The following is a 27,780-nucleotide window of genomic DNA, read 5'->3' as shown; positions in this document are numbered from 1 at the left end:
TAGTCCTGAAGTTTGCATGAATTGGTTACTCTTTAAATATATTATAAATTATGAATATATTTTAAACATCGGGCTTAAAAGTGACTATTGGTGCACTTCTCCCCACCAAGTCCTGAGTCATTATTTTCTTAGTAAGTTTAGCTTCAGCTAAGTTTTCCAGCCAGAACACATTGGGCTATCAATAGGTGAGAATCTCCAATTGGGCCAACGGCTTTAAAGAGCCTAAATAAGCATAGATACAGCTCTTTCTTCTTCTGTCTCTTTCTATTATACGCGCGTGTCAAATAATTTAAAAGTAAAAAAATTAATTCGTTCATCCCATCATATAACTACACAGATATAACTTAATAGTACATAGATATAACAAAGATTTTGTATTTATAGACGACGTGCTTAATAATGATATATATGCTTCAGTTTCACTTGTTTCGCTCAACGTTTCACTTGTATGAGCACGAGTAGTAAAATTTTAAAGGATAATAGATGTATGTATGAAACATACATATCTTATACTATATATTAATTTGGTATAAACATATTGAAGCTAGATTCCTCACATTTTTTTTATTAATTTAGTGTTGGATCACATATTATGTTGTCCACGCTCTAAGATACATTTCTGGGTGTGATGACGGTATTAAGTGTCACACATTTGTTGATGTAATGAACTATTTTTATTGTTATTTATATGTTATTGGACAATCCTTACCTCGTGACGTAATTTTTGGAATTGACTTGGACTCAAAGTCCATTTATTTACTTAACGTTGTAATTGTACCAGAATTTTGAAAAGAAAAGATGTATATCAAATGGGAATTATACTTATCATTGGCTGTAATTTTAGCATTAGAGCTTGCGTTTGATCAAGTGAAAGTTTGATTTCACGAAATTAAAGAGTCGTTCATTTGCAATTTGCAAAGCTTGGAGGTACGGAAATACGGATAATCATCAATAACTTATGTTGTCTCAAATTTCGCCGACGGCACTTCCCATACTTCTGATACTCCAAATTCCCTATTTTTGTGATACGTCAAAGAAGTTATAAGTTTTGTCAAGGCCATATATAATATAAATTCGCCACTTCTTTTGGTCCCTCAAATATTTTTTAATAATTATGGTGTTCGAATCAGTTTGCGTAAATTATTTATTGATTACTTGTTTTATCTATCAAAAGTTGGCCTACAAGTAATAATATTATTATGAGTTATATTAGTAAGTAAATAGAATAGGATTACTGATTTTCAGCAAAGTTTTTATCTTCTTATTAATTTCTTGCACGCCAGGGTACATATGTAGCTGGTTTAGTAACCAATTGGAATTAGGAAAGGGAAGGGGTACTTATTTGCAAATAAGTTGGAAAAGGATGCCAATAACGTAACCTACTGTAACTAACTGAACGAAACACCCACCGCCCGTTCTTTTTGCGTGATGGTCTGTTGAAAGTAAAAACATTTTTCATATAAGATATATACAGGGTCTGGTTGCATAAATAACTTTATAGGACAATATTACTGATATACTTAATGTATATAATATAAATTCACTAATAACTATCTTACTAACATAATTGCTTCGTAAAATTAAACTATTATCAGTAGGCGTATGCGGTAGCTAGATACAAGTAAATTTTGAATAAATCATGCAATTAAAAACAAGAAGTCAAAATAAAATTTTTTTAAAAAAAGTGATAAAGGTTAAAGATAAAAAAATCAAAAGAATATAGAAAAGATTGCAAATAATAAACCTCGTATAAATAGGAGTGGATTTTAAACAAAGTTCTGGATAAAATAGGACGAGTAGATGAAAGAAACGAAAAAGGAGAAAGAGAGAAGAATCCAAATTAGTTTAAAAACTGGATTATTTGCGGCGCAGTCCAACTCAAACACTGCTATTTTTCTGATATCTATATAATCAACACGCCCTTCTTCCCTCCCTCACAACTCACACACTTTTACTCTCTTCGTTTCTCCTTAATTCCTCTGTTCGTTCGTGCTCTGTTTCTCAAAGGCAATCGAAGATGACGATGAGTGCAGATCAAATTCGTTTCATCGTCGGCATTGCTGGTTCGCACTTTAATCCTCTCTTCTATTCTGTTTTTTCACAATGCAGATTTTGATTTTATATGTTGAGAGCTTCTCTGTTAGAGTTGTTTGTAGCTTAAGTTGATTGAAATTTGAAACTGCTTGAATTGATTCTCTAGTTGCCGCTCTGAAACTGCGATTTGGTTAAATTTCTTCTAATGAACCGTGGTTTTATGCTTTCTGTGATATTCCGATTACGGTTTTCTGCGACATAATCAATTATTTTCATGTATACAAGTAGTATATATATATTCTGCTACGTAATCTAAGAACTGATGGAGGAATCTGGACGATTAGGCATAGGACGTATGAATTCAGTTTGTTGACATACATGCATGCATGCGTTCTGGCGTCATGCATGTTTGCTTATATACATGCTTGATTATGTGTTTTTTTCTGATTAAATTAATTTGTAATGATCAGGCTCATAAAAGTTTCTCTAATGTTCTCCTCTTCTAATGTGCAGGCAATATCTTATCTTTCTTCCTCTTTGCTTCGCCAATGTAAGATACCTTCATTCTCTATCTCTTTGCTTATTTAAAGTTCCATCTATTTCATATGACAATACATGTACTTAATTTAGGCACCGTAATCCTTATTTTCTATTTTGTAAAGAGATTAATTTATAGTTCTCTGTCGCTTAGTTCATCAAATTATGCATCTGAATGGAGAAAATTCAAATTTTAAATACTACTTAAATTACTTTAAATATATCTCCAGAAGTCATATATATTATATTATTTATTGCTGTTCAATTTAATCTGAATTGAAAATCTTGTGTAATCAGACCAACATTTTGGCGAATCATCAAAAAAAAATCGGTAGAGGAGTTCCACCCGTGGCCATACATCGCTTCTACAATGAACTGTATGATGTGGATTTTCTACGGCATGCCTTTTGTTCATCCCCACAGCCCCCTTGTTGTCTCCATCAACAGCGTTGGTCTCTTCTTGCAGTTGTGCTATCTTTCCATATTTTTCTGCTACGCCGGCAAACAGAATCGGGTAACTAACTACTCCAGAAACTTTTTGAATTAAATCGGAATTTATACTTTAAAATATGTATAAAATTAAGCTCTTATATATGGTTTCATGACCCTTTTTGTTTTTCAATCTCAGAAAACCATAGTTGGCATGTTGTTCTTGGAAATCGTGGGCCTTGCAGCCATCGTAGTTGGAACCATGCTAGGCTTGCACACCACCGCAAGTAGAACCATGATCGTGGGAATTATCTGTACCATCTTTGGAATTTGTATGTATGGAGCGCCTTTATCAGTCATGGTATGTACAAGTTCTACCTAGTTCTGCTGTGATCAATTTCATACACTATATCAAACTAGTATGGTTTATTTTGTCATATATTATACTTGTACTCTGGCTAATTTTCTTGTTTTTTGCTGAATACAGTTTAAGGTAATCAGAACAAAGAGCGCTGAATTCTTGCCTAAGTGGCTTTCCATAGCATGCTTCCTGAATGGAATCTGCTGGGCCGCCTATGCTCTCCTCAAGTTTGACCCCTACATCTTGGTTAGTCTAATTTCCTACTGATTAAATTCCATACCCAATCAAACACCGTACGGTTAGTATTCCTTTTTGTAATTGGAATTTGTATACTGATTTGATGTAATGCTGTGATTGTGTAGACTGGAAATGGAATTGGAGCACTATTAGGTTTGATTCAGCTGCTGTTGCTCTTCATTTACCGCAATCCAAAGAAAGAGGACGAGAAGCAGCCTACCGTGGAGCTCGTATACAACGTTTGATTACCCCCATCTCTCAACAGAAGACTATGATTCTCTTAAATTTTGTTTTACTTTTTCTTTTATCCCCTATCCTATATTCCTCGAAATATTATATATGCGGCATTTACACTCCGGATGTTTTACACGTTCTCATAGTTCGGTTTTCTGCAAGTTTTAGCAAGTGTTAATACATTCTTTAAACTTAGTTTTAATCAATAGAGATATAGAAAAATTTCTTTGAGCATGCTTTCTTTTTCCTTATATATACTGGGCATATGCGATAGAGAACATATAAATCTTGACGTCGGTTCTCTAATTTCCATGATTCTTGGCTTTTTTTATGTTCAGTTATTGCGCAATGTACTATGGTTTCTAATAACTTAGTTAAATAATTCTTAAACTCTATCTTCCTTTGTCCTATATTAAATTTACGCGAAATAGTTTGAGCTAATCTATGGTTTATTGAATTTTGCCACCTCTAGAATAAACTTTATTCCAACTAGTTCTATGAATGTTTACATGGGGCAGCAATATGTGATGCAAGACGAGTACTTTCTGTTGTATTGAGCCTTCGATCGGCAGTTAGTATTATTCGAGTTTGCAATCTTTTGGAGTAGTCCAATCTTATGCAATACCATTGAACATGATCAGTACCAGTACGTAGATTTCCTGCAAAGTTTCATAACAAACAGAATAATGAGATATCTTTAGTTTTGGCATTAATCTCCATAATCCATAAAGAATGAAAAAGTTTTGACCTTGAAATAGTAAAGTCCTTCTCTACTTTGAATATGCAAATATGCAAATAGTGATTGAAAAACTTGTTTGAGTAGTAGTATTAGTGAAATCTATATTAAGACACAACTTTAAATTCAACTTTCAAATACAGTTTTGCAACTTCAATTAATATTGTCCAAACACCTACTAAATCTTTCATAGCGCTGTAAGGTTCTTTCGCGAAGTACTGTTACCGGGTGTCCAAAAGCCAAGGGTGTTACACCAAGTGTCTACTTTTATGGCCTTAAATTCATAAGATGATCACTTTTTTAAAATAAGACCTGTGACCAATTACTAGTCTAATTTTGAATATGTGGCCACCTCCTAATATAACTTCATAAAAGTGGCTATTTGTGCAAATGTGCAAGTGTAAAAGGCCGCAATGTTTCTATATTGTCTCGGCCCAATTTGGTAGTAAAGCCCAGAACCCAGTTAGATAATCCAAGTGAAGTGATACAATTATCTTATCCGGAGCGTGAGGTTGACTTAAGTCTCTGTATTTCCCAATTTTATCCTTTCCAGTCATAACCTTATCTCTTGCCACTCTACTCCTGTCCATTACACCAGAATCTTCAATCCCCATATCTAAATTTCTCCTTTAATAATTGGCCACATTTCTGTCTTCTTCTTTTCTTCTGGTAGCTGACAGTTACATTTGTCATTCTTTTTTCCTCCAAACCCTAAATGTCCTCTAGTTTTTCCTAACTGTAACTACTTGTAAATTAATTAATGGCAGCTTCTGTTTCCTGCCACTATTTTTCTTCCCCATTAACAACTTCCACCAAACCCATCAAACATTCCCTCAATTACACCCATTTTGCACCTTCTCTAACTAAAGGGCCGATCCGCCATTTTGCTCCACTATGTTCTTCACAACGTTCACGTCCTTCTGAAATCCAAGAAAAAGAGGCAAGTTCTTTTTTTTTCATATGCATTTCCATTTTATCTTCTTTTTTGAAGAAAAAAAATAGGCATTCATTTCTTCTAATCTTGAATTTTAAGTCATGTAGATTACTATTGCATAGTCACTACATTACAATGCTCATAGTTAGTGTTAACAAAAAAAATTCAATTACACATATATATGGTTTGAGCTGAATCCACAGCCTTAATTGTACAATCTTAGCATTTTAAGTAACGAAAGGACTGTACTTGACAATGAAAATTTATGTTGAAAGTGCAGAAAGATTGGTTCTTGTCATTGAAGAAGTGTGCAGTTTCGGTTGCATTATCAGTTAGTTTGTTAAGTGGAGTACCTGGCTTGGAATGGTTGAGTCCTGCCCATGCGAGCACCCCTGCATTACCAGATGTCTCTGTGTTGATCTCAGGGCCACCAATTAAGGATCCGGGGGCGTTATTGAGGTACGCATTGCCTATAGACAACAAGGCAATAAGAGAAGTTCAAAAACCACTTGAAGATATTACTGATAGTCTTAAGGTTGCTGGTGTGAAGGCGCTTGATTCTGTCGAAAGAGTAAGATGCCATTTGCTTTGTTGCTCCCGATTTATCATTTTTTGGCATGAATCTGCACCTTATATAGCTTTTTGGATTTGTAACGGTGGTTCGTATTTCAACTGTGTAGAATACAAGACAGGCATCCCGAGCTCTCAAGCAAGGGAAAACCTTGATTGTTTCAGGACTTGCAAAGTCAAAGGCTGACCACGGCGTTGAATTACTAAACAAACTGGAAGCTGGGTTAGATGAGCTTCAAAAAATTGTTGAAGACAAGAATCGAGATGCTGTTGTATCTAAACAGAAAGAATTGCTTAATTATGTTGGAGGGTATGTATAGCTAGGTTAGTCTACTTATAAGAATAAAGAATTTATTGCTAGCTTAGTCTGCATTGCTCTTTGTATGCACATTTTCATGCATCCTGTGAGTTGTAAGGAGGAATGCTGTGTCTGGCACTAATTCTCTGTTTGATGATGCATCAGCATGCTGCCTAATTACTGCTACTTCAGTTGACATCAGTCAGATACATATGCCTAAGGATAAGGTTATGTTCCTTTTTTACCAGATAATAAGGCTGAGAAAGAGACCAATCATTCAGAGACTTAGTTAAGAGTGTCTCTGGTCTTCTGCCCTGAATATGTATTGGGTAGCTTGGTTTAGGGAAAGTCAATTATCCATGTACAGTGTTTTAGTGTTTTCTATGCATACTTAATAGAGTATTATAATGGAAAAGGTGTCAAAGCCTCTGTCCAAAACAATTTTTTTCTACAGAAACTTTGAGAAAGCAATTATTTTATTAGAATTTGTTCAATGTAGACACAGAAGTGTCATTGGAGGGATTGATGTAAAAGTTGGGTACTTATTCCGGTTTGACTACCAAAATAATATTTTTTGTTGGCTATGGACCAATTCTAGGATTAGAAAGTGAGGAGCGAGGACGACTTTTAAAAATGGTGAACTTCCAAAATTATACTTTGCTCATTTAGACCACTTGTCATTGACTGCAGCTGAGATCTTCCTGGGGCATTCGATTTCTGCAGTGTTGAAGAGGATATGGTGGATGGATTCCCATATGAAGTGCCTGAAGAATATCAAAATTTGCCTTTACTAAAGGGAAGAGCAACTGTTGATATGAAGGTCAAAGTTAAAGACAATCCCAACGTGGAGGAATGCGTATTTCGTATCGTCCTAGATGGCTATAATTCTCCAGTTACTGCAGGAAATTTTATAGACTTGGTGGAGAGACATTTCTATGATGGCATGGAAATTCAAAGAGGTAAGCTTATGATTTTTGCTCTGTTCTTGCACGGAACCAATGGACAAATAAGTTGTCTATGCAGCAAAAGAGGAATGTGCTCTCTATGTAATTTTCAACCTGTATATCTTCTTGAAACTCATTGTTCTGGATGTTCTGCAGCGGATGGGTTTGTGGTTCAAACAGGAGATCCTGAAGGTCCAGCTGAAGGTTTTATTGACCCCAGTACTGAGAAAACCCGGACAATACCTCTGGAGATTATGGTGGATGGTGAAAAAGCACCATTCTATGGAGAAACTTTAGAAGTAAGTCCATGAAGTTGTCATTTTGCCTCTGAATTTGACCTCTTAATGTCCTAGCCGTGATAAATTTATTTTAACTTCCAACTTCTCAGCAGAAGTTATATAAAGTATCATAGCAAACATTGTTGGCCAAGCCATCATCATGTCTACTATACCCAGTTTCTTGTTTTGGTCTTCGAAATTACCATAGACCTGTTACTGTGGAGAGAAAGTCCACTCACCCCAATGCGTTAGCCATTGGCATGCCTGCTCTTGCACAGAGTGGCCGTCATCCATGGACTAGGACTAGGTAAAAAGAAACCCCCCCCCCCCCCCCAAGCGCTAAACTCTCCTAACTTAGAAACACCACCACAGCCTTACGCGATCAAGAATATTATCCACTATAGTAAACCAGCCAAAATGCACTTGGTAACACTTCACAAAGATTTCATATTTTCCTGTTTATGTCTGCTTTGTCATGTATTCACTCTGCTCTATATTTACCTACATATTCCTTCTGTATTTTATGGCATAATACCTACAGGAACTTGGTCTATACAAGGCTCAAACAAGACTCCCCTTCAATGCTTTCGGAACAATGGCCATGGCTAGAGAGGTGAGATGCTTTGACTTTTTCCGTTGCTTCTGCCTCTACCATATCGTGTATTTACCAAAAATCATTCGATAATGGTTGCTTACAGGAATTCGAGAATAATTCTGCCTCAAGCCAGGTGTTTTGGCTATTGAAAGAAAGTGAGCTGACTCCTAGCAATGCCAATATATTGGATGGTCGATATGCTGTGTTTGGTTATGTGACAGAAAATGAGGACTTTTTGGCAGATCTGAAGGTGGGAGATGTGATAGACTCGATACAAGTTGTATCTGGCCTCGATAATCTTGTGAATCCAAGCTACAAGATCGCTGGTTAAATGTCGTTTTTGTGATGAATAATAGGCATTAACACCTGCATTGGGTCTGTTCACAAAACTCTCTGAAGAGCATAATCATTATATTATCATATTATATTCAGTAATTTCAGTTTCTTGTTTTCAAAATTTCATCTTAAGGTTTGGGGGGAAAGCTGTAATCTGAATCCCCAGAATTATGCCAAAAGGTACAATTTAACTTCCCAACAAATTCAGGAACTAAACGTGGAACAAAATCATTGTTTAATCGTTCTCCATCCCACTAAAACTTTAACTACAGGCACATTCATAATCCGAACTGATAATTCCCTTGATATTGTCCCAGTTGCATTATAAATTCCTGTCTTATCACGAAACAACCACTCCTAAAGGTCTGCAAAGGTATTTTGGAAGATTAAAAACGTAATGGAGAGAAGGTATCATTATCATCCACTAGATCAGAGTTACTCCAGTTCCCAGTATAAAGGAGTTAACTTGTTTCACTGGGAACTGATTACAAAAATAAAAAGGTTAAGAGTAAGGCACAACACGGTAGGCACATACCTCGGGCGCCATATAACCTAGGATTCCAGTTTCGCCGGTCATTTCATTAGGATTTGAAGATTCAACACGAGCAACAACGAAATCTGGGACGTGCAGTCAAAATTTTCCCATAAGCTAGTGATGGTTTTATTCTTACGATATTGGTTTCACACATACAATTTGACATCAATCGTATGTATGCAAAATCAAACTATAATTAATCACGAAAAAAATTACCATAAGAAAAGCCGGAAAGTGCCAAGAATATCATTGTTCACAATTTAGTGATGGTTAGAGCAAAAGAGGGTAAATATACCATCAATGACAAAGAAAGAAGCATGACTATTTGCCAGCTAATACGAAGAAGCATAGGGATAACTAGTAAGAGTTTCCGCTGGAAGATGGATAAAAGAATGCCAAGATCATACGAAGCTGTTGCCCTTCCCTTCAAAAACTAAGCAAACAAACTTTAGGTACATCAAACCTCCAATATATAATCACCAACCATTGAGTAAAAGAGAAGGTATTATGGAACCATGAGCTTCTGCAATATTCAAAAGTCTATACCAGAATCTGTTGTTCCAATAACGTCTCAATACAAAACACTGTTACAGAACTGGTGGATATTATAATTTCCAGTAAAGGCTAGCAACTTTCTACAAAAACTCCAGTATAAGACTCGAGAGGCCTTTCACGTGTCAATTGAAGAGTTCTGTACAAATTGGCTATATGTTGCTTGAGATATACTATAATCAAATATATCTACTGTAGAATATACTTTCTAGTGATGACTGAGGGGCAAAAATCATATACGACGTTTTTTCTTCTCAGGTGTTGCATGAACCTGTGCTTTTATTCCATAAGTCTTCAATTGGAAATTTTCAAATGCATCAGAAATAGTTCCCACCTGAAGATTTGAGTAGAATAAATGGAACGGAGATCAGACTTAACAGAGCAGAAGTGAAAATAAATGCAAAGGCTTATCTGAACAGACCAGGTGGGGCTTTTTGGAGTACACTCTCACAATCATATCTTGATATGATGTTGGCAGCAAGTGGCTGATACGATCATCAGGTATAGAGAATTTCTCGTCACTTTCATAATCCTGAATTTCAATCAAAATCATTAACAGTGAGGGCAGGAAATCTTGAATTCTTGATACTCAAACTTATAGAAGCCATAGTCTGTACCTTGAAAAAATGGATACTGGCAGATGCAACATGTCCAACCAGAGCATATAAAGAAAAACAAACAAAACAAAACAAATTGAGAGGCTCAGAGTCGTAATGAAAGTGGGACAGAGAGAAATCCTGTGCAAGAACTGTAATCGGTTGATCCATTTTGACAAACCTTTCAAGAGGATTATGCCTCCCACGAGTCAGATCTATCCTGACATTGCTAACAGCAACATCCTCTTCTTTAAGTCTCTCGCAGCCACCTTTCTGTAAGATAAAGACTATTACGGCAGAATGACTAAAATCTCTCAAAAACACTACAAACTACCATATATTAGCTACCTGTGAACAGACGATATCATGTGCAGTGACATCCTTGAAATGCTCTATTTTGTCTCTGGGGACAGCATACTCATTACAGAACTGCCATGTGCAAAAAAAGAATTGACTTTAAACTTCAAATGTTACATAATACTCATATAACGTGCTTAAGCAACAGCCATCAATGTAGATAACCTCAATACCTGGTACAAATCTCTCCTTCGAACGCGAAGGATCAAATCCCTAGATTCCTTCAGTTCTGGGTCTGGAGCAGTCTCAATGGTTTTCAAGATGGTGTCATCTAACTACTTCCACATACATAAAGAAATTAAGTTCATGGTTCCATGAATTGAGGAGTTTTAAGCTTGCAGAAAAGGGCCAGGCCAACCTTCCAATATTGAGAAGGATGCTCTATGTGAGATGCTATCTGTAGATAATCATTTGCCTTCACTAGTGCATCTACAACCATAAGCTCTATTGCCTGTACAATGATGGAACATCAAATTGAAAGCCTTCACATGCAAGTATATATGACATACAAAAAGATAACCTCCAAATTTCACATATGCTAGTGGGAGAATCAGAGGACAACTTTGTCAAATTTGCTGTGTACCTTCACTTTAGCATGAGTATAAACAGTTCTGTGTAGATCAGCTCGTGTGGCAAATAACTTGTGGATTGTCAAGTCTGAGGATTTATCCAGACAAATAGTAAGACCACAAGTCAAACGAGTAAACTAATAAAATCCTGCTAAGACATAAGTACTAACAATCTTTCGCTCTATAGCATATCTCATCTCCCAAAACTCTCATTGTCTCCATTAACCTGCAGAAGATGAAGACAGTTACATGGTAAAGAATTATTTTTCCTTTCTCAGACATCCATCAACAGATGCCACGTAAAAATAGCCAAGAAGATGAAAGAATAGACCTCTGGAACTGAAAATTGCATCCTAGACCACACGCTCGGCTATCTCGGACAATGTAATCAAACCTGCAAGCAAATGAAAGCCCTTACCATGCGATGATAGTTCATTCAGTAAAAACTGGAAAAAGGTTTGGGGAGAAAAGAACGAATGATCATGGTTGAGAAAACCAACTTGTCAACATCGATTCCATTTCGACCATTTGCCACAATATCATATAAAAACTGCTTCTCCCTTGAGCTCTACGTACCAATCAATCAAATTGAAACAATGCACAAGTTCAAGATTGGAATATGATGTGCCAAGATGAGCATAAAATGCTAATCTCAGAATAAAGTGTAAATGCATGTTTAATAAGACAGTCAAATTTTAAGGTTCCATTTTTTCTCCTGGTAAATTTGTGTGCTGGGAAGCGAAAGACTTACTTTTGTCAATGCAAACTTGGAACTAGCAAGTATCATTTCCTGTAAATGAATATAGATGTCAATAGGCCACATTTAAAACTCTCCCTGCTTACAACGTAAACAAGTCTAATGATCACTTGTGGCATGTAAGATCAATTGGCTTGTAGCTGCATGAAAAAATTTAGCTCATACGAAATAACTTCATTATCTCAACCAATGTAGTCGTGACATGGTAGTAGAACTCCTTTACTAAGATCTGACATCACTGAAAAGCATTGTAAATCAACAGAATACTTTAGTGCTAACAAGAAGTTATGTCTTGCAAGTTTTAGTGCCAAAAAACGAACTCTCTTTAAGAAAATAGCTCAAATCATCAAAACATCTACCACACTTGGATAGCACATCAAATTCATTTTGCTTTTGGAGACAATACAAGTTTCCACAAATACTATATATAATAAGCAAACTAACATTCTCATTGCACATGATGTCAGATGTACCTTGTCAACCATGTAGCATAAACATGTGAAAGAGATCAAAAGACTATCACTAAGTCTTATGCATAAGTTTGAATTTGATAAACACCATATTCTTTAAGCCTGTAAGATAGGTTTTGGGCATGGTTGTCATGAAACCTAAGGTAGCACAGTTGTAATCGAAACAATTCATCTTACCTTGACTTTTTTAATGGTTTCTGAATCAATATCAATATGACGCTCATCAACGATGTGATCAATCACATCCACTGACATTTGCTCATGAGACCTAAAGTACAACATAAGACAAGATGGTCACTGATATGCACCACCCCATGTAATGAGATCGCCTTAATGTGAGTGCAAGAAGCTTCAAAGAAACTAGAACAGCAAAAAAATAGTTAACTAGGAAGAGATTTTCTCAAAAAACGACATTACAAGCAGCAGGCAAGAGCAGACACGAAGAGTCGGAAATCACTAAATAAAATCACCATATTCCAACGTTCTTCACCTTGCTAACTTACAACTTTAGTATTTCCACAACATAATGTATTCTATAAGCATAATCTTTATTTCCTGCACTAAAGTGGTAAAACATTCCAACTAGCTCGAGATTGAGCCATATTGACTGATTGAAGCTAAAAAGGCAAAACTAGGGCTTGACCAAGGAATTGCATCCAAGAAGGCAATATGAAAGCATTCCTGCTCTAGAAAAGCAAAAAACCATTTATATCTAAGAAGCTTCAAATAAGATTGAGTATGTTGCAGAAATTGCAAGAGATATCTTCTGTCAAAAATTCAACTATTATTAGCCAAGACAAATTGAATAGCATGAGAATATGACATATATCTTTGAGAGGTACTTAAATAACAGAACGCATTCCACAGAAAAGTATTACCAGTCCGATCCATTGCGAACTTTAGGAAGAAACTCGCGTTCAAACAAGTGACTAAAAGGTCCATGGCCAATATCATGCAGAAGACCTAAGAAATTCAACCACAATGGAAGGGGAACATCATTTATTATGCAGTAGGCAAGAGTAATCCATGCACGAGGTATTCTATATTACTTACCTGCAAGTTTCACAGTCTGTATATCAAAGTGATCAATTCCAAGCTCCATACCCTATAAAGGAATAATAGGATTACATGAGAACCCTCGGGCAGTATCAAGTTGAACCAAACTAAATAGTACACACAAAACCATACTTGGTGGGTTTTAAGCTTATTGATAGCTTCGTTGGCAATCCAATACACTCCAAGGGAATGCTCAAACCTAGAATGCACCGCTCCTGGATAGACCATGTGTGCCACACCTGAAAGTGCATCCAAGAGCTCATGTTAGTAACAAATTCAAGCCACTACCAGGCTGCTAACTCCTGTAATTAAAAGGTTTCCACCAACATTGAGCATAACGGCAAGAGCCAATGGCTGCATCAAGTAGTGAGAGTAAGATAGATGATCGAAATTTGTCCAACAGATAACAAGGATATTATTTTAATAGAAGGTAAAATTTATCCATTAAGTGATAGGAGAACATATTGTCTTTTTGCAACTTGCTTTCGATAGGCTTAAAACCCTTGGGCTTGCCTCTGCCTTTGCAGGAGGCTCATAAGGGAGATATGCATGCATGGTTTTAAAAGCTAATTATGAGTTCTTAAGTCATCATTTACATGATTATGCAGAATTTGCATAACCTAGATAGCATATGTCTTCATAGAACACTAAGAAAGAAGAGATCTTGCATGTTCCTTACGAGGATCCCACGACATTCTGAATTGCAATCACAAATGAGATACCACTAAAGCTGAAACAGACAATTTTCATCTACCAAGTGTGCAATAAATATATTATTCAGTGCATCAAGTGTCACTGATATTCACAAAGTGAAGCTGAAAGTGGCAGAAAATTTCAGTACAGACAAGAACCAAAGATAGTTATAAAATTTATCATAGTTCTGCTAACCGAAATCACTTACATTTTAGACTAATACATAATACAGGCTACTTATGTCTTTCATGGCACCCCATATTTTACTAATAATTTTGCAATAGTGAAAGAACTAAAATTTGGGATGCCAAGCATTTCAGGAGACATGTAGATAATAGATGAAAAACTTCTTCAAATCACACTAGAAATCCCCTATTTAATCACAATGTTAAATAATTGATGTTCTAACTTAAACAAAGCTTGTGGCCATATATAAAAATGGGGAACATTATGGTGAATGATCTCTTCCAAGGATTACCTACTCAGGCATTTCAATTTCATAAGGAAAAAAAATAGGGGACAAAGGCTAATAACTTACCTAGTTGTTTAAGATCACGAAGCCTGGAAAACAAAAGAAAAACGGTTCAATAACAAATGTCAAAACGACAAAAATAAAATAAAAGATGACCATCAGGTCACAGAGCAGATTGCAGCCAATATGAATACAAATACTCAAGACAAAGTGCATAAATTTACAATCTGCATGCCATAAACTCAAACCAACAACAACAACAACAACAACAACAATAACTACTACGTCTCAATTCCAAACTACTTAGGTCAATTATATGAATCTTCCATATCCATGCCACACAACACTCAATTTTCTTAAGACAAATTCGGAGTTCTCTAACAAATAGAGGATAATGAAAATACAAGTACAACATAAAGAGACTTGCCTCTGAAATTGCTCTGTGTCAATGAACTTCAGGAAGAGCTGCAATTCAAGAAAGATTAAACTTCCAGTACTTGGCACAAAGCTCACAGCAAAAAGTTAAGAACGTGTATGAGAAAAGTGAATGAATGAATTAAGAGTTTAGATCTGGAATCAGGATCAGAAAACTGTACTCATCACACCCTAGTATCTCTCTTGGCTAGTGAACACACTAAAATAAATGCTGGCATAAAACTTCTTCTTGATATATTGGATAAAATACTTAGACTCAAAGCTGAAGAACTGCATCACAGGTTAACCAAGGACAAGTAAAAACAATTTGTTTTAATCCATTCAATTCAAGCAAATTGAAACATGCGGAACAAATGTATGAATTTTGACCTCAATATTCTCGAATAGATCATAAATGAAGAAAAAATCATCTCATCTTATTAATTATTATGGTCATTTATTCATGAAATGAAACGAAATTTAGCCATACGCGTTCCTAATGACTTTCCTATTTTTACAGGCTTTTCAAAAAAAAAATATGGACAACAAAAATTAAAAATTGCAACTCAAAATAGTTCTCTATTCATTTATTCAGTAGACAGTCAACAATTTCTCTTAAATACGAGTAAAATTTTGTTAATAACTTACCATAGAAAAATTGTGGATAACAAAAATAAAAATGAATTGCAACTAAAATTAGTTCTGAATGATAATTTATTCCATTGACAGTTATCAATTTTCTAAATTATGAGTATAATTTTGGCGATGACTTATCATAGATAAATTGTGGATAACAAAAAATTACGCACTGCAAGTCAAAATAGTTCTGATTCCATTAACAGTTATCAATTTTCACTAATATACTAGTACAGGTTTGGCAATGACCTACCGCAGAAAACTACAGCATAACATTTGAAAATTTGAAATAGCTCTATTTAGCACTCAAAAAAAAATAGGTCTAAATTGAAATAGCGCGTGAATAATCATGTACGGAGATATACCGGGTCAATATAGATGTTGCCGTGGACGTTGTCATGGATTTGCTTAGAGAATCTAAGATCTTGAGACGAAGCGAAGTTGTAATTGGAAGAGAAACTCAGGTCTTCATTACAAAAAGCTCCCATACTCACTGTTCGCTCTCTACTAAACCACTCTACACAGCAAAAAAAAACACAGAGCAAAATCAGTAACCTAGCATTCGAAATTTAAAGGGCACAGTAGAGTAATTACGAAACCGTTACATACCGTTTGAATTGCTTCAAAGAGAGATTACATACCCTTTGAGTTGCTTCAACGAGAGAGAGAGAGAGAGAGAGAGAGCAGCTGTCGCAGAGTAATTGATTTGCACGAATATGGGAAAAGGGAATGTGGTGTGTTGAGTAGTGATGAAGTAGTGCCGCCAAAAGGGCCTTTATTTTTATTTTATTTTATTGCTATTGCTGCTACAGCAAGCGACACAGGCAATTTGGGGCCAGAGAGGCAATGCGCCAGTGAGTATCCGGTTTCGTGGTCATAATTGCGTGATTTGTGGACGCATAATTGTATCAAAACTTGAAGCACTGACCAATAACTTTAGCGATCTTTGGATTATTGGTACACATCGTTTTATAATATATTATATTATATTATATCATTTTATGAATATAACATTCGAATAGATTGTATCATTTATCGTTGTTAAATAATATTTTTGTTGTTAGTTTGACGGTATCGTACAATACAATAACTGATAAGTCTACTAAAATACCCGTAATTATTTTAAATAAAATTTATCAAGAATTACACATAAAAAATATTTAAGAAAACCTCTTTTTACTAATTTATCATTAATTACGTAGCTTGGAAACAAGAGCAAAAAACTAGAAAAAAAAAAGGTTAACTAATATTAGCAACACCAAAAAAAAAATTAAAACGATAAAAAGAGACAGAATCGAACGGAGACTTGGATAATAAAAAGAAATGGGCAAACCAACTCTAGAAAAGATGAAAGAAGACAAAGTAGGTCAATAGGTTGGAGATTTGGAGTTAAAATAAAATAAAAATTAAATGATAAAATAGAATTATGGAGTAATAAGTAAGGGCATAATTAGAAAATAAAATAGGAAACGATCCCACCACACCAAATCGGTTGTTTCATAAAATGAGGCTTTTGGTTGTCTGGAACAATGGATTTAATAATACGATACAATCAATTTTAAATAAACAATCAAAACAAACATTGTTTTGGGATAATAATACAATACAATAGAATGAGTAACAATCATCCAAACAAGGTGTTAAATTATACCATAGTAGCACCTGGTATCATTTTTATATTTAAATTTTATTTAGTTTGGTTTACATACGTATATTTAATACTAAAAAATCGATCAAACAATATAGGTAACACTACTTGGAGCAAAGTAGATAGCCCCTGATTAGGTAGAACTAGTGATGAGAAAAAACCTAATGCTTTAAAGAATATAAGATGGGTTTAGATATTTTGTCAGTCTAACAGATTTTATTTTTCATCTAACAAGCAAGTTAGCAATTTTTTGAGAATGAAATGAACGTCTTTCTATCTCTCGTTTTGAACTTGTAACGCGTGAAAAGGAATTGGGACATGCTCAACATTTATTCTTTCTAATAAAGAATCTCATTTAATTCGTTTTAATTTTTGAGCTAAGAGACTACTCTGTCTCCCTCAATCAAATAACATGTGTTTGGAAAAAGAATCCAATTCATGTTTGATTAAATAAAATTTATACTTTTCATTAAGTTTACTTATACAATAAAGAAAATTATATTTAAATGATAAAGTTAATAAAGAAAAAATCATATTCAACTATTCAAATAAAAATACATTATTAAATTTGCAAAAATGACATAAGAATATTACTATTACGAAATGACAAAAGATAATGAAGCCTCAGAGTCAGATTCCCAAAAGATAAATGGGAAGGCCAATATCAAAACAAAGATTGAACGTCCACCTCCACCACATGTAACACACCAGAGAAATGGTGGTTGTTTCCTCTCTTCAAACGAACCTCGATTTTTCTTCGAGTTCCTCCCTCTTCTTCAAACCCATCTCTCCTTCTCTTCTTTACTTTCGACGCTTCTATAGATTTCCCTGCTCAAGGAATAATAAAGCAGCTTACAACTCCTCCAATGGCAGCGCCGTCTTGGTCGTCAAGGCTTATATGGACGAGACAACAAATCCTGTTTCCAGTTTCGTTAATAAGGTCGTTGGTTCACTCCCTGTTGTTGGTCTCATAGCCAGAATTGTGAATGAGGAAGGCGGTGTTGGTGGCGATATCATTGATTTTGCTGAGTTCAGGAGACGGGTCGGTAACAAGTGTTCTATTACTGATTCCAGAGCTTTTTATGAATTTCGAGATCGACGTGGCAAGGTAATTTATTTTATACTTGCAATCAAGTGCCTTCGCTTACCTATCAATTATTAGCATTTCTTGTTACTAATTGAATTCGGCCTGCAACTTATATTACTTTTTGTATTGAACATCTAAATTTTGATCTTTAACAAGAACTAATCTAATTTGATATAGCAACTGAAAAAATTCAAATTGACTCATAGGAGAAGTGCACAAATTAAGACAGAGATAGTACTTTTTATAGAATTCAGGTCCTAGTTTACTTCTAATTTAAACTTCTTATTTCTCCTTTAGTGACATATTCTTATAGTCATGGAATTGAATTGTCATGACATATTTAACACCACAAATTTTAAGAGTATTATTGATATGTACTACATGTTCGGAATAAACAAAAATAATATTCACGGTAATAAAAGCAGAATAATAATGTAACACCGAGATACGGTAATTAACAAGAATAAAAGAGTGATAACGACACCAAAATTTTACGTGGAAAACCCTTTTGAATAAGGGAAAAACCACGGCCCCGAGAGGAGCAACTGATATCATTATAACAAGTAATTTTACACTTTGTAGGTCCGAGTAAAATACTCCAAAGACCACTACAACACTCAAAAGAAATAACCTCTCTTTTGATATTCTCACATCACTACAATATCGCTCGCTCTCTATTTTTCTCTACACAGTCTATTTCTCACAATGCCTGAGAAATATTCTCTGCAACTATTGTGTTGCTTCTCTTTCTGATGTAAAATGAGAAGCAAATAGCTTCCTTTTATAGAAGAAATGGCCTACTTCTTCAACCAATCAGAAAGAAGTATTGGTTGAAAATGTGCATTGCAATTTTTTCCTGACGCCCACCAATTTGGAAACCAAGTCCAATTTGGCAACTTAGACTTTTTCATTATAGGGATGGACCCTACAATCTCCCTCTCCAGACCCATTCACATGAAGGAGGTAACACCGAACTTTTAGCTTGAGTGCATGCCAACAAGTTCTTTGTATAATTCGAACTTGTCTCTTGTCACAGGGGGTTTTATTCCCAACAACTAGTATCAGAGTACAGATTCTGCTCATTCACAAAAATATTATTTACGGTATATTTTACTTTGTGACAAAAACAAATGTAAGGAGTAAAATATGAAGTAACAAGATTCAACGGTAATGACGGTTTCTCCATATGAAAAAGAAGGATGAAGGACCTACTCATCCAACAAGGGTTACACATTGCACTAGATGGTAAAGAGGCAAAGCCGGAAACCATGAAAGCCGAGAGTTGGGAATAAACCCCCTGTACCAAGAGACAAGTTTGAATTGTGCAAAGAACTTGTCGGCATGCACTCAAGCTAAAAATCTGGCGTTACCTCCTTCATGTGAATGAGTCTGAACGGGGAGATTGTAGGGTCCATCCCAACAATGAACAAGTCCAAGTTGCCAAACTTGGTTGCCAAATTGGTGGGCGTCAGAAAAATGTAAATTTTCAACCAATACTTCATTCTGATTGGTTGAGGAAGTAGGCCATTTTTCCTATAAAAGGAAGTTATCTGCTTCTCATTTTACATCACACAGAAAGAGAAGTAACATAATAGTTGCAGAGAGTATTTCTCAGGCATTGTGAGAAATAGACTGTATAGGAAAAATAGAGAGTGTTAGCGATATTGTAGTAAGGTGGGAATTTTAAAAGAAGGTTATTTCTTTTGACTGTATAGTGGTCCCTGGAGTATTTTACTCAGGACTACGGGTGTAAAATTACTTATTATAGTGAATTATTTTGCTCCTCTCGGGCCCGTGGTTTTTTTCTCCTTATTCAGAAGGGTTTTCCACGTTAAAAATTTTTGTGTCCTTGTTCTTTTTTATTCCTGTTAATTACCGTATCTCGGTACTACGTTGTTATTACCGTGAATATTATTTCTGTAGGGGGTTTATTTCCAACACCAAAAGTGTGTTTCTTTATAAAACATTGTGTCTAGTCAAACATTGCCGTATAAAAAGTACAATGAAATTGTTCAAGTCTTTTTCTAGTTTCTAGCCTGTGCAAAAAAATGATGATTATGCATAATATGAAAGGTCTCAAGTGAAAAATTGACCTTGATTTTCTTTGCGTCATTGATAGACAGGGGATCCTCTGTATGTGCTACTATGCTGTTGGTTAGCTGCAGTGGGAGCTGGTTTACTCAAATCTGAGGAGATTTTGGAGGGTGTAGCAAGGCTTAGTTTAGCAAATGATATTGAATTTGAAGAGCAAAACTTCATCGCATTGATGAATGAAGCAAGAGAGGTCAGCAAGATTTCATTTGCCAACGGATTTTTTAGCTTCTTTTCATTTACGTTGCACTATACTTTGACTTTCAACGCTCATCAGTAAAATACTAAAATGTATCGCATAATTCCTCCTTAGGTACTGTCGTCGAAGCGTACTCCAACTTTTTGTTTCTGTTTCCTTCTTTTGATGTGGACTCTGCTTTTATGTTGCTTGAATTCTCCAAAAGTGCTGTCATATTCGTGTTAGATCTTCCAAAACTCCATAACTTTTGGAGGACCCGACACACACCCGACAGTATTATTGGGGATTCAAGCAGCATAACTCTGCCTAACTCTTATTGAGAGGCCTATTAGCAGCAGTGTGCCAAGTAACTTGATATTACAGAGCCTATAGTAACTTTAACATGATACATGTGTTAGCAATTAGATATGATAACCCCCTAGATCGAACAAGATAATAGAACACAAAATACATGTAAATTAGTGAGAAAGTTGGCGCACGTGTAAAGATTAATGTAGGATCAGGTTTTCCTTCCTATATCTCTTCCTCAAGATGGTTGAGTCAATGGAACATTTATCACACTCATTTATCTTTAAAAACGGCATTATATTCAAGGAGACAAAGAGCGTGTTTATATAAAGGTTAGAGAACTAACCTAACGGCTAACAGCAAACAAAAAAATATGACGGGTCCTCCCATTACGAGCTTCAGCAGATTTGAGCCTATAATCACCGATTCGCTAGATCCACCAAGCACATAATGTGCACAGTTCAATAATCATATATCACACTTATGTTTGGGCTCTCGTTAGTGGACTACTGTTATACCGATACACTTAAAACATACTACTATATAAAAAAGCTTAGATAAAGTAAGCCCATGTTTTCTAAGATGTTCCATTACTTTTGCAGAAGCGGGCAAAATTGGGAGCTCCTACCCCTAAAATCCCCATGGAAATTCGAGCTGAGAAAGCTCTGGAAGCTATATATGTATGTTGCTTTGGAAGGGATCTGATTGAAGAAGAAGATGAAAAACTACTTAGTACCATGCTTAGTGCTGTCTTTCCTACAGTCGGGCAGCAAAAGGTAGAAAGCATTGTCAAAGAGAAGGCAAAGAGAGTAGCCGATGGAACTGAAGAAATCAAATATACAGAGCCCAAGCAATTATCAAAAGAAGCAGTTCAGCTGCAAATGAAAGACCTTGAATTTCTTAAGCAAAACAGTCTGAATCAGTGAGGCATGAAACTTGTTATCATCTCAAAGTAAATTTAGGTACTGGTGCTAGCATCAAGAGGAAGATTATCCCACATATTTTCAGTATACGAAATCACATGAATGATGCATCTTCTTCACACAATGCTGTTAACTAATTTAACTGTGCATGTTTATGCTCCCTGCTCTCTTTCTTTTGTGATCAGTTTACCTTTTCTACTTTCAATATATACAGTAGCTCCAATTTTGTATACATGAATGATCTATTACTTGCTATATACTAGAGTAAGCTGAACAAGTGTTCAAACGATTACTCGTTAAAAGATTCAAGAGCTTGAAACTTTTTCTTTTCTCTACATACTGGAACTTGGAGGGAATGTCCCCTATTCCAGTCATACTTCTGAGAACAATAATCACTGTGAAGTACCCTATAGTATGATTGATATTTACAGACAAAAACTTAACTATAAATATACCACATTCCAATATGCGCCTATGATAATTTTGGATATGGTCTTCTTGGGGGTTAATTGGTCCATAGATCACATTTCTTCCCCCCACAACCACAATTATTAAATGATCTCATAGAAAATTAAGATCGTCATTCGCTACTACACCATGAAGATGCTTAATAATAGATGAGGCATATCTAACAAAAAGGATATACATCAGAGGAATTCCCGAGCACAAATTGCCCAGAACACAAGTACAGCCACCATAGCAAGAACATTTCCATCATAATAGGATTACTCAAGAACGATAATGAAGGATTATACATAGACCTCCAAAACAAAAGGGGACATGTTTACATCACAAATGTGACGCTAGAGCCAAATGGAGAAACTGCACTACAAATGTTCTAAAGGATGATAAGTAGCCGATTTTATCAGCTTATTACAGACGGGGCTTGCCAGTTTATTTGACAGAGAAGCCTAGACCACAACCCTAAGGTACATAAGTGATTTAGCGATACTGAGGAGCCAGTTCCCCATCCTTGACAATGTAATTTTGTGCTGGGAAATCCTCGCCCTTGAAGTACCTGTCCAGCATATCCTTCGTCCCAGCAGCATACCGCAACTACAAAATTTCCCATCACAAGCTTTTCTCAGTTTTCAATTTTAATGTCGTCAAAGCAGAGAATAGGCAAAGCCTAAAGAAATTGGAGAAAACAGAGTATTTACAAACCTGTGCATCAATGGTAGTCCCTGAAATGTGGGGGGTCATAGCTTGGTTTGGCATGTAGCGCCACGGATGGTCCTTGGGAGCTGGTTGTGGGTACCAAACATCTCCACTGTATCCTAAATTTGGGGGAAAATAACCAAAAGAAGGCAGTCAATATAATGATTATTCTACCAAGGATTCCACAATTCAACAAGATTTCTAACTATTTCGAGTTTCAATGTCAGATTAAGTTCAAATTATTCCATTGAGCAACAGGAAAAACAGTTTTGTTAGGGAGAAAGAAAAGAAATAAGCAAGAAAATTTTGAAATTGAAGGAAAAGATCTATGATTTGATGTGTGAATGATGTGTCATTTAATATTAATGTTGCGGGCTCATCTCTTTGATTATGTGTTCAGGTGATATTAAAAATACCTGCAATATGACCACTATTACAAGCATCAACAACTGCTTGAGTGTCCATGATTGCTCCTCGAGCATTGTTTACAATTAGAACTCCCTTCTTCATTTTTGCAATTCTTTCCTTGTCAAACATCCCTCTGCATCACATAGTAAAAATTTTGAGGAATTTGACATATAGCGCATGGAAATAAACCATGACCTTAGTGACATGAGAAGACTGAATCAGCACGGGAAAAAACAACATCATCATCTCCGAGAATCTTAAAAATACTCCAATGGCAATCATATTTTTCTGGCAACGCAAGTGGGCGAGAACATCTATCATCCTACTGACTTCTAACATGCTGACAAAACTCCAAAGAGAAAATTAAAGGAAAAACAAAAAGAAAATATAACTCGTGGCAGTAGTTCATATAGAAAGAATATCAAATGTTTTGTGCATCAAGCCAAAAGGTGAAAGATAACTTGCCCAAGCAATAAATAGAACAGAAACCTTACTTTGTTTTCTCTGTAAGAGGCGTATTGACGACCACTATGTCACATTTTGAAAGCATCTTATCAAGATCTTCCTCAAACTTTGCCCCGATTTGATTCTCTAGCTCCGAATCCATCTTAACACGATCATGGTAAAGTAGATTACAGTTAAATGGCTTCAATCGTTGAAGTAAAAGTCTACCAATGCGTCCTGCACCCACGGTTCCAACAGTCTTGCCTTCCAAATCATAAGCTCTGTACGCAATGCCAGCAACATTCCACTCCCCATTAATAACCTGATGATGTCCAGGCAGGAAATTTCGGACAAGAATTAAGATTCGCATCAGTTCATCTTCCGCAACTGAGACAACATTGCTCCCGGTGACCTCTGCTACTGTCAACCCTGCAGCAGCAGCAGCTTTCAGATCAACATGATCTGATCCAATTCCAGCTGTCAGCAGAAGTTGTAAATTTTTCGCCTTCTTGATCCTTTCAGCCGTGACATAGGCAGGATGAAAAGGAGTAGTAATCAACACGTGGAGATCAGGAATGTGTTTCTCAAGCTCTGCAGAGAGGAAGTCATGGAACAAAAAAAAATATTATAGATGGACAGACACAAAAACTTTAGCCCAGGAGAAATTTCTTTCTTTTGACCAAAAAGTCATTTTAAATAACAGTTATAGAGCATAGTCAAGGATTCAGAAGTAAAAAAGAAAGACACAGCGGTTTGTGTATCAGACTTGCACCATTCTCATGATAAATGATATCAATCAAGCATTTATACTAAGCATTTCATCCACCAGAAAATGTTTACTATTATGTGAAAGTGAAAGCATCCATATGTGCACTCTACTAAACAAGCCTCTGCAACTTTGATAAATTCTTGTCTAAATCACAAAATTTACCCGTAGTCTTATCAAACTACAACTAAACTCTTGATGTATAGACGTTTTGCAAATGCACACAGGTATATCATGGGAAAACACTCCTTTTTTCCTTCCTGTAAGGAACTACCTCACAGTGTCCAAATTTTACATCATAATTCACTTGCAAGTTGCAACAAAGGACCAGCACTAATAAAGCAAGTATTTTCTACTTGCTTTGCTCTTTATCTAAATAAATGCTCCTGATATGACCATTCAATTCTCCTCACATGAGCCGTTTATTTAGAAATTAAGCACATATATGCATGTTTTCAATTAAAAGAACTCCTCCTTTTCAGCTGGATTCATGCTCCCAAAATCCATACAGAGAGAATTATGTAAGATTATAGTCGTACAAGAATGAAGGGCCAATGAATTATCTTTACAAATGTGTAGGCATCAATGGAGTAAAGGTTAGGATAGAACATATGAGATTACAGATGAGCAATAACTAACCACAATCTGGTCCTTCTTTGTCAGGAGTGACTATGTACTGATGACCTTTAGATTCTAACCATTCGCGTATCCCCAAGGCATTTTCGGCACAGCCCACAAAGTTGGGGTTCATTTCAGCATATTCGTTTGCTTTATAGAAAACACCAACAATCTTTTTGCTACCAGGGGAAGCCTGTAAAATAATGAAGAGAGAAAAAGTGAGTGGACAGACAAACATGAAATTTTTACGGTCATATAGCAAGCTGATATGTGTTAAACTTATATTTGACTCCTAAAAACTTGTAGATGCACCAGTTTGCAAGAGATAGACTAGGTGATGATGCTAATTCAAGCTCACCTCAAGGCAATTAAAAGCTTGAAAAGGCCTATTATGTTTGATAAATCCATGAAAGACTAAGCAAAATAAGCAACATTCGGTATACTTGCTTTGATTATTTCCTTCAAGCTAACAATTAATAGGAGTTTTCATGATCTTCACATAAATTAGGCAATTATGAGAGCCATTTTCCTGAAATATAGGGAGAACAAAATAAAGTACTCTAGTTTAATAAACAAACTAGACATGGGAAATCAGTTAATACACCTTTGTCACTTCATTAAATAAGAAATATCACTTAGATCTTATTTGTTCCCAGCCAGCTGAAATTATTGTACCGAGAAAATATTTTCCAAATCGGAACTAGTACAAACAAAGTACTCTCCCGTTTCAATTTATGTGACACTTTACGAGAGTCAATTTGACTAATCTTCAAAGATAAATTAGATTAGATCGACTCAATATTTTAGAGTTAAATTTAGATATTCAAAAACTATACGAAAAATACCAGTTCACATGAGTTTGAAAGTGGAAGAAAAAAAATGTTACATGAATTAAAACTGAATGAGTAATAATATATTGGAAAATTGATGACACGAGTGCCTAGTGCATGCACCCGCTACCATTGTCCTTGAGACCCGTGAAACGTTGTTACTCTGGACCTACTTGATATAAAAAGACCAGAAATTGCACGTGAAAATTCAAGTAAACAAGCATCACGTGTAAAGATCGGAAATAACTGTTGTGGTCTGCCGGCGTTAGATTTTCCGTTAAGGAAAAGCAACCTATCATAAAAAAATCAACACTATAGTAAACCAAATACAAAATTTATTTGGCACGTAACAGCTGTAAAAAGGACACATTAATGAAAAGCTATTAACTCTCTGCCATCCAGCAGCAGAGCAATTTCATTTGGTATGAGGGAAGGGGGGAGTACATGGCAGGCATCCAATTGGTAGAGCGTCGTTAAATTCTACCCGAATCAAAAACTGAAAAATAAAAAAATTATGCTTTTTTTGTGTGTCTGTGTGTGCTTCTTCCCCCCCCCCCCCCCTCCCCAAACTCTTTTCTGCTGTTCATTTCCCTTTCTTTTCTCTGTTCCAAACTTTAGGGTTATAGACTGTAAATTTTCTAGTCCCCGTTCACTTGATTCCCGAGGAATCGGATATGATCCGTGCCAAATTCTAACAAGGGGGGAAAAACTAGGTCATATCAAACAAACAAAAGCAAAAAACAGTCCCAGAACTGATTGAGGAGAAATGGATTTACCTGAAGTTCTCTAGTAAAAACTAAGGAGGACGGTGATGGTGAAGAGGAAGCAAAAGCACGAGCTGCTGTAGAAGCCACACGTCTCATCGCCATCGGAATTTTTTGTATTTGCAGCAAAGAGTTGTACTTACTAGAAAGAGAGAAGAAGAAGAAGAAGAAGAAGAAGCTCCACTTGGCTTTGATGACTGTCACTCAAGAGTCCTAATGCTTTTTTTATAGGAAATACCAGTACTCACTCGCTACCTGATTGTACATAAATTTATCTGAGTACGTGTATGTACAATTGAAACACGTGTACAATCACTCCGCATGTGACCTGTTACGCGGTGCCTTCCTGAAGTTCCTTGGAAGGGCGACGTAAGGCTAGGCAACCGATGTCAATACGGTTGCTGTCCGCCAACTGAGGTCCCCTCCGTACGCTAGACTAGATTGTCAGTGCCGTACGGGAAAACCAATTTCATGAGCAATTGAAAGAGAGCAGAAAAGAGAATTCAGAATGAAAGAAAGCTTGATTGCATTGAATGAAAGCTATTACAGAAAACAAGACGGTGTCGGGGGGGAGAGATACCAGTACAGAGAATTGTTTGCTTGCTTGAAAGTTTTGATTGCTTGGTCCCCTTAATAATGCTTAAAAAAAATAAACCAAAGTTACATGACTAGACCTATGAAAGCTGGAAAATCACATTTAAAGAAAATGCAGCAAAACTACTCTATATTTACAATGAAAAGGACTTAGTCTTCTACAAAGCAGCAGCAAGTCCGTTGGCAGCAACTTTGTCTTTAGCATCAGGGTCTGCGCGCGCGGCATTGTCTGCGCGCGCGGCGCTGTTGGCTTTTACCTGTGGCTGGGCGCTGGCGATGGCTATCGGTGGGGCGACAGAGGCACATGCGCGCTTGTCACTTGGAGCTGCCGA

General features: G+C 36.0%; 5 protein-coding genes across 7 annotated transcripts; 3 read left to right on the top strand and 2 right to left on the bottom strand.

Moving 5' to 3' along the window:
* The first annotated feature begins 1,913 nt into the window (after positions 1-1,913).
* On the top strand, positions 1,914-4,115 carry LOC107827285 (bidirectional sugar transporter SWEET6a-like). The gene is made up of 6 exons (XM_016654383.2): positions 1,914-2,063; positions 2,548-2,584; positions 2,869-3,085; positions 3,200-3,361; positions 3,488-3,607; positions 3,724-4,115. Exons 1-6 carry the CDS (start codon positions 2,018-2,020, stop codon positions 3,841-3,843), a joined length of 702 nt encoding a protein of 233 aa, XP_016509869.1. The 5' UTR covers positions 1,914-2,017; the 3' UTR covers positions 3,844-4,115.
* A 1,041-nt stretch (positions 4,116-5,156) lies between these two features.
* Positions 5,157-8,644, top strand: LOC107827288 (peptidyl-prolyl cis-trans isomerase CYP38, chloroplastic). Its single transcript, XM_075234669.1, has 7 exons — positions 5,157-5,508; positions 5,783-6,073; positions 6,183-6,382; positions 7,094-7,329; positions 7,471-7,613; positions 8,134-8,205; positions 8,291-8,644. The coding sequence occupies exons 1-7, from the start codon at positions 5,329-5,331 to the stop codon at positions 8,516-8,518; spliced, it is 1,350 nt and encodes a 449-aa protein (XP_075090770.1). The 5' UTR covers positions 5,157-5,328; the 3' UTR covers positions 8,519-8,644.
* A 939-nt stretch (positions 8,645-9,583) lies between these two features.
* On the bottom strand, positions 9,584-16,441 carry LOC107827289 (uncharacterized). Of its 3 annotated transcripts, none has more exons than XM_016654386.2 (20): positions 16,240-16,441; positions 15,996-16,147; positions 15,008-15,045; positions 14,647-14,669; positions 13,548-13,654; positions 13,413-13,464; positions 13,238-13,322; positions 12,537-12,627; positions 11,884-11,922; positions 11,633-11,700; positions 11,464-11,526; positions 11,303-11,358; positions 11,147-11,220; positions 10,922-11,014; positions 10,737-10,838; positions 10,555-10,635; positions 10,388-10,479; positions 10,228-10,243; positions 10,032-10,142; positions 9,584-9,944 (listed from the first exon to the last, which is right to left on the bottom strand). In XM_016654386.2, exons 2-20 carry the CDS (start codon positions 16,116-16,118, stop codon positions 9,843-9,845), a joined length of 1,416 nt encoding a protein of 471 aa, XP_016509872.1. In that variant the 5' UTR covers positions 16,119-16,147; positions 16,240-16,441; the 3' UTR covers positions 9,584-9,842. The 3 variants fall into 3 exon arrangements, with proteins under 3 accessions (XP_016509872.1, XP_016509873.1, XP_075090769.1); XM_016654387.2 differs by having other exon boundaries at positions 16,272-16,412; XM_075234668.1 differs by lacking the exons at positions 14,647-14,669; positions 16,240-16,441 and having other exon boundaries at positions 15,996-16,097.
* A 1,479-nt stretch (positions 16,442-17,920) lies between these two features.
* LOC107827292 (photosystem I assembly factor PSA3, chloroplastic-like) lies at positions 17,921-22,098 on the top strand. The gene is made up of 3 exons (XM_016654389.2): positions 17,921-18,386; positions 20,485-20,649; positions 21,546-22,098. The coding sequence occupies exons 1-3, from the start codon at positions 17,994-17,996 to the stop codon at positions 21,867-21,869; spliced, it is 882 nt and encodes a 293-aa protein (XP_016509875.1). The 5' UTR covers positions 17,921-17,993; the 3' UTR covers positions 21,870-22,098.
* Positions 22,099-22,563: 465 nt separating this feature from the next.
* LOC107827290 (formate dehydrogenase, mitochondrial) lies at positions 22,564-27,095 on the bottom strand. The gene is made up of 6 exons (XM_016654388.2): positions 26,867-27,095; positions 25,282-25,453; positions 23,927-24,467; positions 23,441-23,565; positions 23,031-23,143; positions 22,564-22,922 (listed from the first exon to the last, which is right to left on the bottom strand). Exons 1-6 carry the CDS (start codon positions 26,957-26,959, stop codon positions 22,809-22,811), a joined length of 1,158 nt encoding a protein of 385 aa, XP_016509874.1. The 5' UTR covers positions 26,960-27,095; the 3' UTR covers positions 22,564-22,808.
* Between the last annotated feature and the right edge of the window lie 685 nt (positions 27,096-27,780).

Source organism: Nicotiana tabacum, chromosome 17 (assembly GCF_000715075.1).
Source record: "Nicotiana tabacum cultivar K326 chromosome 17, ASM71507v2, whole genome shotgun sequence".
NCBI lineage: Eukaryota > Viridiplantae > Streptophyta > Magnoliopsida > Solanales > Solanaceae > Nicotiana > Nicotiana tabacum.
This window is presented reverse-complemented; position numbering and strand designations above follow the sequence as displayed.